The following is a 12,574-nucleotide window of genomic DNA, read 5'->3' as shown; positions in this document are numbered from 1 at the left end:
ATGCCACAGTTGTCTGAAACGTGAAAAGGAAGTTCCCATACCGGGAGTCGAACCCGGGCCGCCTGGGTGAAAACCAGGAATCCTAACCGCTAGACCATATGGGACTGAGTGCTAACCAAGAAAACAAGGTCAAATTATACAAATGATATTAAAGAAAATGTATTAGTTGATAATGTACAATTATGAACAACAGAACATTTGAATTACTTAGAAAATTATAAATGTGTGTAATGATAGCGCGCAAAGGTCGCACAGCTGCTCCCTCTGCTGTGCTAAACTGGATTCCACCGGGCCACGCAGTACAGTTACTTAACCCTAACTTAGGGTTGCCACCCGTCCCTTAAAATACAAAATCGTCCCGTATTTGAGAATAAAAGACTGCGTCCCATTTTGTATCAATAGGGGACGGTGTTTGCCCCGTATGTTCAGAGTTGTGGAGGAGGAGGACGTGTCTGTTGGCCGAGAGTCGATTTGAAAGAATGGCGGATGCGGCTCCAGATACCCCCCGCGTAATAAGAAGCAGCTACACTTATAAAAGGAAGTAGGCTTGACCTGCTCCAATACTGCACACTACTACTTCTGGTCCACTGCTGTTATCATGTTCATGATGTTCATGGAAGATCCTTTGCATGTCTCCTGCAATATATATTTTTTCCAATAGGCCTATACCTTTTTGAGTATCAAAGCATCAAGGTATCAAAGCATTTGTTGAATTTGATTTTGGTTCACATCTCACAAGTTCCTCCAAAAACCTATTTTTTGTGGTCTCACTGTCAAACTTTGTTGGCCTGTTTATTATCGTCATAGGTGTGTTCAGCCAAGACGATAAGACCACTTGAGTTGTGATATAGAGATACACTGAGTGCATCTGTTCACACTGATTCCAATAGCAGATATATTTGTATAATGTCCACGTATCAATCTTAATATTTTTATGAAAGTTGTGATTTACCACCACTGGCACGTCATCGGGCCTGTGGTCTTCGTGGCCCCGAGGGGTGTGGCCCCCTGCCGCTATGGCAGGCGTCCCTTATTTCTCAGTATTGAAGGTGACAACCCTACCCTAACTGTAACATTCACTATATTAGTTGTACTTTACACATTTAGTACAGACAGTAATTTCTGACTTACAATAAAAGACATGTGGATGTGGAACCCAGTCTTATTTAAAGTAAGCTATCTCAGCAAATGAGAAATTGCAACTCTTAAACAGTTTTAAAAACAGAGGTGTTATATTTATCAAATTTAGTCTTGTTTTGGGAGATAGCACGCTCAATCTGAAACTGATGTGGGTGAAACACTGTTGTGTGCAACCAATAAAGACTGTATGGTAGATGTGTGTAGATGTGTGTGTGTGAGAGAGACTTAGAGAGAGAGAGAGAGAGAGAGAGAGAGGGAGAGAGAGAGAGAGAGAGAGAGAGTGGGGGGAGTTTCTCAGAGTATTTAAGAGCAGGCGGAACCTGTGAGCCACAGTAGTCTGTCTCCCTGTCTCTGTCTGTTAGTCTACCTCTAGGTGCCATGGATTACATTGTGGTGGAACACATCTTCCTCCTCGTCCTCGTCACTCTCTTCAGTGTTATGCAGAACGGTGAGAGATAGAAAATCAACACCATACACCTTTCAAGTACATTTGACGTTCAGCTAAAGACACATTTGATGCGGTCCGGTTTAGACCCGCCCATCGTTTTTGTGATTCTTAGCATATCCGTGTTAAACTCGAGCGACGGTATGGATTATTGCCCTTGTCTCTTGTCCAGCGTTCTTTGCTCAGAAGGTAGAGAAGGAAGGTAGAAGTCAAAATGTCAAGGCGTCTACGTTGGAGCGAGTGTCCTGTGCCAAGTAAGTCGCCTTCCTTCCCTCCTCCCTCTCTACCTTTCACCCTCTCTTCTCTCCCCTCTCCTCTGCACTCGCTTCCCTCCTCCCCGCTCCTCCTCCCCGCTCCTCCTCCCTGCTCCTCCTCCCCGCTCTTCCTCTCCTCTTTTCTTCTATCTCCTTTTAACTCCCCTCCCTCCCTCCCCTCTCTTGGAACCCCCTCTGTGCCTGTCTACACTCACAAACACTGGCCTGTGTAGTCCGAGAGGGATTTGTTTTGCATTTGTACATGCCGTATCTCTTCCAATCGTATACCACCTCTCTGTTTGCATGTCGCTGATATGGGGGGTGGCTGGGGGGGACTGCATTTACATTTTACTGGTCTGTTGCTTCTAAATTGACTCCAACCTGTCATTTCCCTAGGTCTGTAGCCCTAACCACATGTATATCAATGATGAAAAGGAGAAGAGGAAGTGTTGAACTTCATTGTTTCTGTCACTACCTCTTTGTCAGTGGCTTTTCTGTCAGGCCCTAGAAAACGGCAGGCCAAAACAAGTTCATAAGAGGGGAGAGGGAGAGGGGGAGAGGGGGAGGAGGGGAGAGAGTGGGAGAGAGGGGCAGGGGGGGGAGGGAGAGGGGGGGAGAGAGAGAGAGCGAGAAAGGGAGAGAGGGGGAGGAGGGGAGAGAGGGGGAGACAGCGAGAGGGGGATAGAGGGAGGTAGAGGGGGAGAGAGGGAGAGGGGGAGAGGGAGAGAGGTGGTGAGAGAGGGAGGGTTTCATTTCCCACTCCTGTGTCTCTATCTTCATTAACAGATTGAACCCAGGCCTTTCAATGGGTCTAGAAAATAGGGATTTGAAACCAGCCGGAGCCAACTACTCAAATACCAAGTCTGTGTGTACAAATATTGCGCTGAAGGTTTCCCCACCGTTCTGTTGATGTTTCTACAGGAAGTGGTTTTGAAGACATACCGTAACTGGCCAGGAAAGAGGAAGTTGATGTGGCTTTTCTTTCAATATGTCCCTGTGTTAGCCCCGCAGTCTGTTTTGTGTTGAAATCTGCTAACAACCATGGTTGCACGGCAGACGTGCAGCAAAGTATCTAGCTTGCGTATTCGTGAAATATATTTAGCAACGTTGACGTATAATTATTTGTAGGTACTCATCATCAGTGAGCTTGTTCATGTTCTACCCACAGTCGTAACTGCATGGACTCCTATCCTACATTCCTGGCTGTGATGTGGTGTGCTGGCCTGTGCCTAAATCAAGGTAAATCACTGCCCCCCCCCCCCCCCCCCCCCCCAACACACACACACACACACACAAACACACACAAACACACTGTGCTCAGTAAACTGATACATGAATGATAAATGGGATTATATATGCATCCTTTCCTGTTTGTTATACATATACTGTATATGTGTAATCTATTCATAGTCCAGTCGACATCCTCAGGTAATCACAAGGGGGTCCTGACAATGCACGAGAGTGTAGGTTTGGTTTGAACATTGGTGGGGACCAACATTTGTGATCACCCTATAGGTTAAGTCTACCCCTGCTCTGTAGCGCAGTATTGTTGGGGACGTTTGATTGGTCGCTTGACATCTGTGGAGGATTTGGTCCCTACTGTTCTGGCTCTAAACTCTCGGCCTCTCTCTTATCTCCCCCCAGCTCCTGCAGCTTTCGCTGGGATCATCTACCTTTTTGCCAGGCAGAAGTATTTCATCGGTTACATGGGCCAGACGTGTCAGAGGTGAGAGTGTGTGAGATAGTGCTGGGATATTTTTTGTAACTGCTATGAATAAAGGTGTTATTGTTTTGTTATGGTTCAAAGGGTTTTTATTAACAGAATTATATTACAATAGAAAAAGTACAAATATTAGAGTACAAACACCAGGAACAGGAACAATGGGGGAGGGGGGTATACCGAAAATTACAATTTAATTTCAAATAAATCTATAAACAAGGGATGTTTTCATGCTTTTGTATTGGCGATTTGTTTTACCAGAGGCATTCTGTTCTCTCTCTACCAGCACTCCTGGATTTCAGTTTGGAAAGCGCATCCTTTTGTTCCTGTTCCTGATGTGCATTGTGGGTATTGTAAGCTTCCTGCTGGTTCGCTACGCTAGCAGCGACTACAAAGAATACGTGGAGACCATCACCAGCGCCGCCTCTGCTCTGCTCCTCATCCCCTGATTTCTTATTTACCTTTTAAATGAATCATGTGCCATTTTGTCCCAGTCATGACATCTGTCATGAAATTATTTTAGCAAAAGTTTTTAAGCCATGCACACACAATGTAATGAATTCTGCGAAAATAAAAATAATAATAATAAAAGACAAGTCTATGAACAAATCTTTAAATGTGTGATGTTGACAGCAAGTCTATAGTGTAAATACATTTAAAATATGAACAGGACATTTTGTATAAAGGACATTAAAATGAAATACAATTACGCGTAAGCCAAATATTATACTTCTTGTGATACGAGGCCAAATGTTGGCTATAACCTGGGCCTGGTTGCAAGATGTGTTTCAGTAAATCTCAGAATTGAACTGTAAGGTGCAGCCACTTCCTAACTTATTCTGAGCAGTATTCATTTTCAAGCCCACAAGCCTTTGGCCCGTATGCAGCTGCTTCCTGCTTCAGAAGAACTCTGATAACAGCGCCTCCTTCTGGTTTCTTGTGGAAAAAAACACGACAGCTGGTGCTTACAGCTGAAAGGAAGAGGTGACCCTTCTTCAATGGGGGCAAAACACCAAGGTGGCAGGTATGTAGCAAGGCAGTCCAGAACATCTCTGCTGTTGGCGAGCAGATTCTCATCTTCCACAACAGGTGATCTGAATATCCAAAAACAGAACTTGTCACGTCACACATGATTCCGAAATCACTGTTACACGTGATTCCGCCATATATGATGACATAAAACCACGCCAGCCTATCAAAGAAGAGGAAAGGGGTTTGGAGTGTGGTTGCCAGATCTTTACCTTGAACTGCCGTTTGCTGAATCCAAGCCAGTGAGGAAAGTCAAAGAGAGCATCAGAGTAATATTTTAAGGTGAAACTGGTGTCTCTCCATGTCGGCTTGACCATCTGACCGTTGGTTGGGATATGGAAACCCTTGCCCAGCCAGGCCTGCAAGGATTCACTAAAGTCAACCTGAAAAGATAGGGCGAGAGAAAATATATTCAAACAATGGCTTCATTCATTCATAATATGCGTGTCATGGTGTCAGTCGTACGGGAACTGAAAAGCTGTTTCCGTCCTATGGATGAGTCATGACAAACAAAAGCCTGTTCATGAGCTCCAATAGGTGCATGTGTTCAACTGGTAGCCATTCTGCGGTACAGAGTGTATCCTTACAAACTTACATCCACCTTGTAGCTCTCTCCGGCTACTGAGGAGATGGTCCTGTCCAAGCCTCGCTCCAACTCCCACTTGACGAAGGGATCGCTTCCATCGATGACCACAACAAAGCGCCGCAACACTGATGAAAACATGGAAGAAAATGGGGAATAACCCTTATTTTTTTTTTTTTTTGTCCAAGCCACGTCACAGAGAGCCTCACGTACCAACTTCAGCCCTCAAGCGGAACAAAACAAATCAGGAATGATTCATTTTATGGCGCCTGGGCATCTGCCAAGAATAGGCAAAGCTCTTTTCCACCCATGGTTAAGTCAGACGAAAGAGTGAGTCAGACCTTAAAGTCATTCTTTTCCGCCTGCAACTGGTCTTGTTTTATGACCAGAAGACATTGAAAACACTGAAATATTGCATTTGATGATATTTGAATGTGATGTTTTATTGACAAAGTGCTTAATGTGTCATCTTGACGCACGACTTACCTTTGATGTCATTTTTTGTGTCCTTCGATGACTTGTTTTCACATGCTGACACTAGCAGATAAAACTTCTTCGATGTGAGGTTATTTCTGACAGTTGTGTAATCTCGTAGATTATGCACCTTGATTGTCCTTCAGAAAAAGTGAGAAAGAGGATTGACATACTTTTAAGTATGTCAAAAAATAAGTATGCATAGTTCACTTTTGATATACTTTTAAGTATGCTTTGAAAATAGTTCACTTTTGATAAGCTTTTACGAAGTTTGCATGGAAAATAATTCAGTTTTTATATACTTTTAAGAAGTATGCTTTGAAAATAGTTCACCAGCGGCGTATGAGGGGCCCATAACATTTAAATACATTAGTAAATCATTGTAAATGTATTAGTTACTAAGTTTACTTCTTGAAGTACTTACATTAATTAAAAGTGCACTTGAAAGTACTTCAAACTATACTTTAAGGTACATTAGCAAAGATACTTCATGAACTGAAAGTGCACTACACAGGTTACATAAGAGTGTTCCAAGGTGTACTACACAGGTTACATAAGAGTATTCCTTGGAATACTGTTACTAACCTGTGTAGTGCACTTTCAGTTTATGAAGAGCTTCTTCATGAACTGAAAGTGCACTACACAGGCTACTTTACAGTATCAAAAGTAAACCTCAAATATACTATAAGTGTACTTTAAAGTGTACTAAATGACCTAAAAAGTGGACCAATTTAGTTTACTTACAAAAGTAGTATAATGGGTACACTGCTAGTATACTTTAAGAACCATGATAATAATATACTTTTATATTAAACAAAGTATAATATTATGAGTAGCCTATACTTACCAATTAAACTTGAAGTATACTTATTTTTCGTAAGAGAAATCATAAATGCGTCCATATTAGACTATAAGCAAAGTATTTACTTACTTTCCAGTTGAATGCTGGAACATAACCTTTCCTTTACACGACTCGAAGTCGTCAATTAACACACAGCAGCTTTTCGGGTCGCTTTTGACAAAACGGTAACCAGTACGCCGCGTCTCTACCTTAAAACCCCGCGGCGGATTTCTCAAAAAATCTTCCACCTCGATCATACTAAACTTGCATCTTGATAATTCGTCGACTGTCATGTCTGTATTCAGGAGTAAATGGGTCAGTTATACTGCTCACAGTGTTTCTGCTAACCTTTGCTCAGCTAGAGGCAAAGTTGTGATGTTGTCAGTGCAGAGGCTGTCTTTATTAAACACTACCAGATGTTGGACTGTAACACGTGACACTTGGGGTGTGTTCGGCGTCGCTGCCTTGACGCTGAGAATGCCATTGGCTGCTTCAAGTCAGCCGGGCTGCAGGCGGCTGCAGGAGACGCCGGCGCTGCATAAAGTCGAACGTACCTATTCCCTTTGCCGTAGTGAGAATAAGGGTGCTTTCACACCTATTAGTCCGTTTGCTTGGTCCGAATCAGTGGATGAGTTGCTACTTTGTTGCATTTATCGTTAGGTCCGGTTAGTGTTCACACGGTCCTGTTTTAAGCGAACCAACGTTTGTAAAACTACAATGACGTTTGTAAAAAAAACAATGACACGCGGTCACACAGGTTGTTAATCTTTTGGACAGAAAATGATTTAGGGAAAATCACTTTCTTGTCACGAAACAACAATGGAGCAACAGCAGCGTATTGAGATTGCAATACTATCTTTAATTGTTGTGACCACGTTTTTGGCTCGTTGGTTTTTTACTCAAGATTATATCCAGGTCATCAAACCATGGGAATAATTTGTTTTCGTCCGACGAGCTACCACTTTTCCATAGAATATCACACACTTTTATGTATTGCTGCCTACGTTTTTTAACTTTCAAACGACATTACTCCACTGTGCAAAATTAACCCTTTATTTCAGTAGGCTTATATCACTAAATAATTTAAATACCTCGCTATTCTTATGTGTCTCCACAAGTATCTCTGCAATATGATCATCAGCCCATATTTGCAGAAGAGCTTTCACTTAATCAGTTCTCCACGTTTTCCCTCAACTAATTCTGCTGCTAATGAGTGGCACGGCTGTCGCTGTCAAATGTCAACATCCTTTTTCAACCCACAATGCACTACATTTTGGTTTGCTTCCTGGAATAGGTCAATAATGTTATTTTGTGATACAGGCCTACTGAAATAAAGCGTTATTATTGCAAAGTGGACCAATGTCATTTGAAAGTTAAAAAACGTTGGCAGCAATACATAAAAGTGTGTGATATTCTATGGAAAAGTGATAGCTTGTCGGACGAAATTTTTTTATTCCCATGGTTTGATGACCTGGGTATAATCCTGAGTAAAAGACCAACGAGCAACCCAAAAAACGTGGTCATAACAATTAAAGATAGTATTGCAATCTCAATACGCTGCTGTTGCTCAATTGTTGTTTTGTGACAAGGAAGGAATTTTCCCTCAATCATTTTCTGTCCAATAGATTAACAACCTCATCTCTGTGTGCCTGCATGTTTTTTACAAACGTCATTGTATTTTTATGAACGTTGGTTCCTTATAGGACCGTGTGAACACTAACCGGACCTGCAACAAATGCAACAAAGTAGCAACTCATCCACTGATTCGGACTAAGTAAACGGGCTAATAGGTGTGAAAGCACCTTAAGTCAACAAGTCACGTGAACCGTGGACTTGTTCTTCACAAACGGGAATACTAAAGGTCATACCAGAGAATGTTAACATTCGATTCCAGAAATGTCGTTGTGTCCTTGGGCAATTGGCACTCCACCCTACTTGCCTGGGGGGAATGTACTTACCCTGTACTTACCCTGTACTTACAGCAAGTCGCTCTGGATTTTAGCTTCTGGTAAATGACAAAACCGGGTCGTCAAGTTTCACCAAAAGCTTGTAGTGAGATTAGTTTTGTTGTGAGATTGCAGTGAGTTTCTTCCATTTTTTCTCAATTCGTTTTCCTGGGAGTTTTTCCTTATCTTTCGTGAGTGTTTAGGTTGGTTGAGGGCCGGTTCTATGGACGTTTTTGAAGCCCTCTGTGACAATGCTTGTAAAAAGGCCTATACAAATATGATTGTATTTGATTTATAAACGTCACTCACTGTCTGTGTGCGTTTGTGTACGGTGCAGGGTGTAGTCTATGTTTTTGTAGTGAGTTGACTGTGATTTTCAGTGACGTGCTGATGTAGGCACTGAGTTATGAAAGCCAGATTACCAAATTTATTGTTTAGGCTAATAGGCTATGTCAAAACAGTACGCACAAGCGCGGCACACATGCACGGTTGATATCAAGAAATGTCCAATCAGGATGACTTACTTTAATGACATGACATATCGTAGTCTCTCTCTCGCACACGTACGCACGCACACACACCAATGTCCAGCATCAGAATGCAACCATCTTTATCCTTAACTATTGCACAGCGGCCAATTATGTTTGTCATTCAGCAACATGAGAACACACACTGCTCAATTGAATATGAAGGCAAATGGCTTGCAGTCGGCATTAATTCAACCAATTCAAAATTCAACCCAAAATAGTTTCTGACTCACCAATCGGTAGATAATGGATGGCAGTACAGCCGCTGACTGCTAGCACAGCCACATAGCCAATCTTTTCTGTCATACCAGTCCGTTTGAAACGAGCGCACAATTTTTGGTCCCTTTTGCTGGTGTAGTTCAGGCAAGGTTGGCATAGGGCCTCCCTCTTGCTAGCAACTCATTTTTGCCATTAAATCGAGCTTTGAAAAATGTCTTAGTTCTACAATATGGGGAGATAATGCTGCCGTAATTTTTACTTTGAATTTCGCGGGGATTACGTTTAGCTGGTGTAATGACGTCAGCTGCGCAAATGTCCAGTAATATCTCGATTTTAATTGGTCCATGTTTGATACGTAACGTTGATGATTACTGGCATAACATATTTACGTGCAAAGGCACAGAAGAGTTGTGCTTTTCGACGTACATGTTAAAGAATACATGATCGAAAAAATTGAGTTTTTCGTTGTCGTCCGCAATGAATGGACAGTAAAAGCACTGCTTATTCTACCATTTTATTGTATTTGATTATGCGTAACTGCTACATTTGTCATCGTAACGTCTAAACAATTGGAATAACACACATATTGCATATATAAATCACAAGAAAATACAAATACAAGTTTATTAAATACAATTATTTAATAAACATTTTTACGTTTGAACTTTGGCAGGGTAGGCCCTGCCTACCTTGCCTACCCTGACTGCACGTCACTGGTGATTTTCCCCTCCCTGCCTCATACTCGCTTGCAGCGGCGTAACAAGGACTTGGCGGGCCCGAGTGCAGATCTCACCAACGGGCCCCTTACCGACCTATCGTCAGGCGAAATTATTGAGTTTTCAGTTTAGCGATGCGCAAGGAAATTTAGGCTACTCATGATGTACAATTAAGGGTAACGACTGCTCCTTCTATGTGAAGATAGATTACGGTTTTCAAAAGTGAACGGCTCTGACTCGCGAGTCTCTGGCTCTAGATTATGATTGCTACAACACGGAATGAGTATAATGGAACAGTCAGTCATGAGCCGACGTATCTGCGACATTTGAAATAGAGCACAGAGATGAGAAGAAAATCTGATCATTTACCAAGGCTTATCCGACGTTATGAATGACGTTTCGATCTGTCATGTGTGCTATCTGGGTACTAGTAAAAAAAAACTGTCACTTCGATGGTGAATATTTGATTTTATGTTCGTTAAATATGCTAGTTTACATTTAGTCTATCTAGCTTCAGCTATTTTCCAACTACATCCTGCACATAGTTTACTATATCTAACCTGGCCGCTGCCTGGTAGCCTAGGCCTATATGTGCATTTTTATGACGTTTAATAGCCATGTCAACTGCATACACCAGACAGTAAACGTTATGTAATTATTAGCCTACCCTGGTGGCTGAGTTTCACACTCATTGCTGTTGCCGAGCTGGGGGTCAGACGTAGCGTCCTCTTCAACACGCTTCGCCACAATCCAAATGAGGATAGTTTTGACAGCTTTGCCCCACTTACAAATTGCTCTTTTCGTTCCTGCCGCTTTCTGGAGCCACTTTTATGTTAAAGGGCATGGCATGGGGTAGCCTAATTCGCTTCAAAACGCTAATGCAACACAACTGTAGTATCCCAACAACAACTGTCTGTGGTATTCCAACAACTGGATGGGAACAATCGTGTGTGGGTGGGCGGGAATCTTTGACAACAATATTACCCAGACATCCTTGCTATTTTTCGAGGGCAATATTACTTAATAAAAACGACATTTGTTTCATTCAGCAAAAGGCAAATGAGGAAAAATTAATTATTTGCTGTTGTTAACACTGACTGTTTTTAAAATGTTTATTGGGCAGGTGATAGCTCATAATTCTGAATAACTGACACCATAATTGAGAAATGTTTGCGAATTGATAACACTGGATCATATGGGATCTTCAACTTACGGTTTTACAGCGGTGCAAGGGGCCCGGTCAGATTGCCTCAAGGGGCCCGGTCAAGTCTCACTTTAACGGTGAGATCGAGGACGGGCCCCCTTTCGCCACGGGCCCTAGTGCAGCTGCACTCCTTGCACTCCCTATAGTTACGCCACTGCTCGCTTGTCTCAGAGCGACACCTCATACAGTGGCGATTTTAGACCATTTTCAGCTCAGCACCCCTAAAAATAATGATAAATGTTTTCTATCATTTGATGCTGGTAGGTCATGAAGAAAGGGACATCCTTAGTTTTTTAATTAATTCAATATTTTGCACAATAATACATAAATGTATTAATTGTTATCCAGTGAAATTAGGGATTTATATTAGCAAGGGCGTTTAGCACTTTTGCAAGGCACTGTATTCGTGTGCTGAGCACCCCTAAAAGTCTGATCCTAGAATCGCCCCTGACACTAAGAACTGTGACGTTTCCACCGACAAACTGCGTTTGTATGTCAGCATGTGTGCTGATATCCACTGTTCCCAACTTTCCGTCCCTCCACTCTAACCATGTCCCTGTACTTGCTGTAAGTCGCTCTGGATAGGAGCGTCTGCTAAATGACTAAATGTAACCAAGGATGCCTGTTTTTAAACTCTAGCCTGACTTTTAGTCCACGATGCTGGCCAGGAGTTCTCACCATCTCTCTCATCATCTGAAACAAGGAAATATAAACGTTGTATTCTGTTTACTGCTGTACTCAGGCACACGCACACAGACATACGATATCATATGTAAGTTACTGACATTTAGCCTACAAGGTAACAGTAAAGTTGCGGTAGAATTTTCTGGCTGGTTTTCTGTAACGTTTACGATCGGGTCATCATGATCTCAGACTGTGGGAGCTGCAGTATCACGCGACCCGACATACTTTTGAAAACACTGAAGTTGAGTTATTTGGGTCTGTTTACGTTTCATATCTCGTTATTTTAAAACGTGGTTCAAACTGTACGTAGTTGCGAGAAATGAAAGACCGCGCAAAGAATGACAGCCAAACAACGTCTTTTTTTAAGGGAGCCGGAGCCAAACAACTTTGCTTAACTTTAAGTGACGTCACGTCAGGTCCAGGGCACGGCAACGAAAGCCCCAAATATCCAATTTTCACAGATTCACAATACAGACGGGGAGACTGTATGAATAAAAGCGAGAACGTTCTGTCACAAAACGATGTCGTTACGTATCATCGCGCCTTTGTAAGTGGGTATACGGACATCCTTGGCTTTTCCCAGTGGGTATACGGCGTATACCTGCGTATCACGTAGACTACACCACTGGTTTTATCCTCAGCATTGAACATCTTATCCTATTTTCTGCTATACTATTTTGTTTGTCAGGCATAAGTGCAACACCTTATTTGGCCACAGGAGGCCACTATAACATAATTTAAACGTGTAACGTCCGAAGAGGCATGCCAAACATTAGAGCCTACCCGCTCCAT

General features: G+C 42.4%; 2 protein-coding genes and 1 non-coding gene across 3 annotated transcripts; 1 reads left to right on the top strand and 2 right to left on the bottom strand.

Annotated features, from left to right (window-relative positions):
• Positions 1 to 32: 32 nt before the first annotated feature.
• On the bottom strand, positions 33 to 104 carry trnae-uuc. The gene has a single exon. It is a non-coding gene; the product is annotated as a tRNA-Glu (tRNA).
• A 1,360-nt stretch (positions 105 to 1,464) lies between these two features.
• Positions 1,465 to 4,461, top strand: LOC124488052 (arachidonate 5-lipoxygenase-activating protein). Its single transcript, XM_047050510.1, has 5 exons — positions 1,465 to 1,588; positions 1,758 to 1,839; positions 3,008 to 3,078; positions 3,484 to 3,565; positions 3,846 to 4,461. Exons 1-5 carry the CDS (start codon positions 1,519 to 1,521, stop codon positions 4,006 to 4,008), a joined length of 468 nt encoding a protein of 155 aa, XP_046906466.1. The 5' UTR covers positions 1,465 to 1,518; the 3' UTR covers positions 4,009 to 4,461.
• LOC124488051 (mesenteric estrogen-dependent adipogenesis protein-like) lies at positions 3,634 to 6,898 on the bottom strand. Its single transcript, XM_047050509.1, has 5 exons — positions 6,577 to 6,898; positions 5,658 to 5,785; positions 5,184 to 5,299; positions 4,801 to 4,971; positions 3,634 to 4,653 (listed from the first exon to the last, which is right to left on the bottom strand). The coding sequence occupies exons 1-5, from the start codon at positions 6,777 to 6,779 to the stop codon at positions 4,633 to 4,635; spliced, it is 639 nt and encodes a 212-aa protein (XP_046906465.1). The 5' UTR covers positions 6,780 to 6,898; the 3' UTR covers positions 3,634 to 4,632.
• Between the last annotated feature and the right edge of the window lie 5,676 nt (positions 6,899 to 12,574).

Source organism: Hypomesus transpacificus, unplaced genomic scaffold (assembly GCF_021917145.1).
Source record: "Hypomesus transpacificus isolate Combined female unplaced genomic scaffold, fHypTra1 scaffold_116, whole genome shotgun sequence".
NCBI classification, from domain to species: domain Eukaryota; kingdom Metazoa; phylum Chordata; class Actinopteri; order Osmeriformes; family Osmeridae; genus Hypomesus; species Hypomesus transpacificus.
This window is presented reverse-complemented; position numbering and strand designations above follow the sequence as displayed.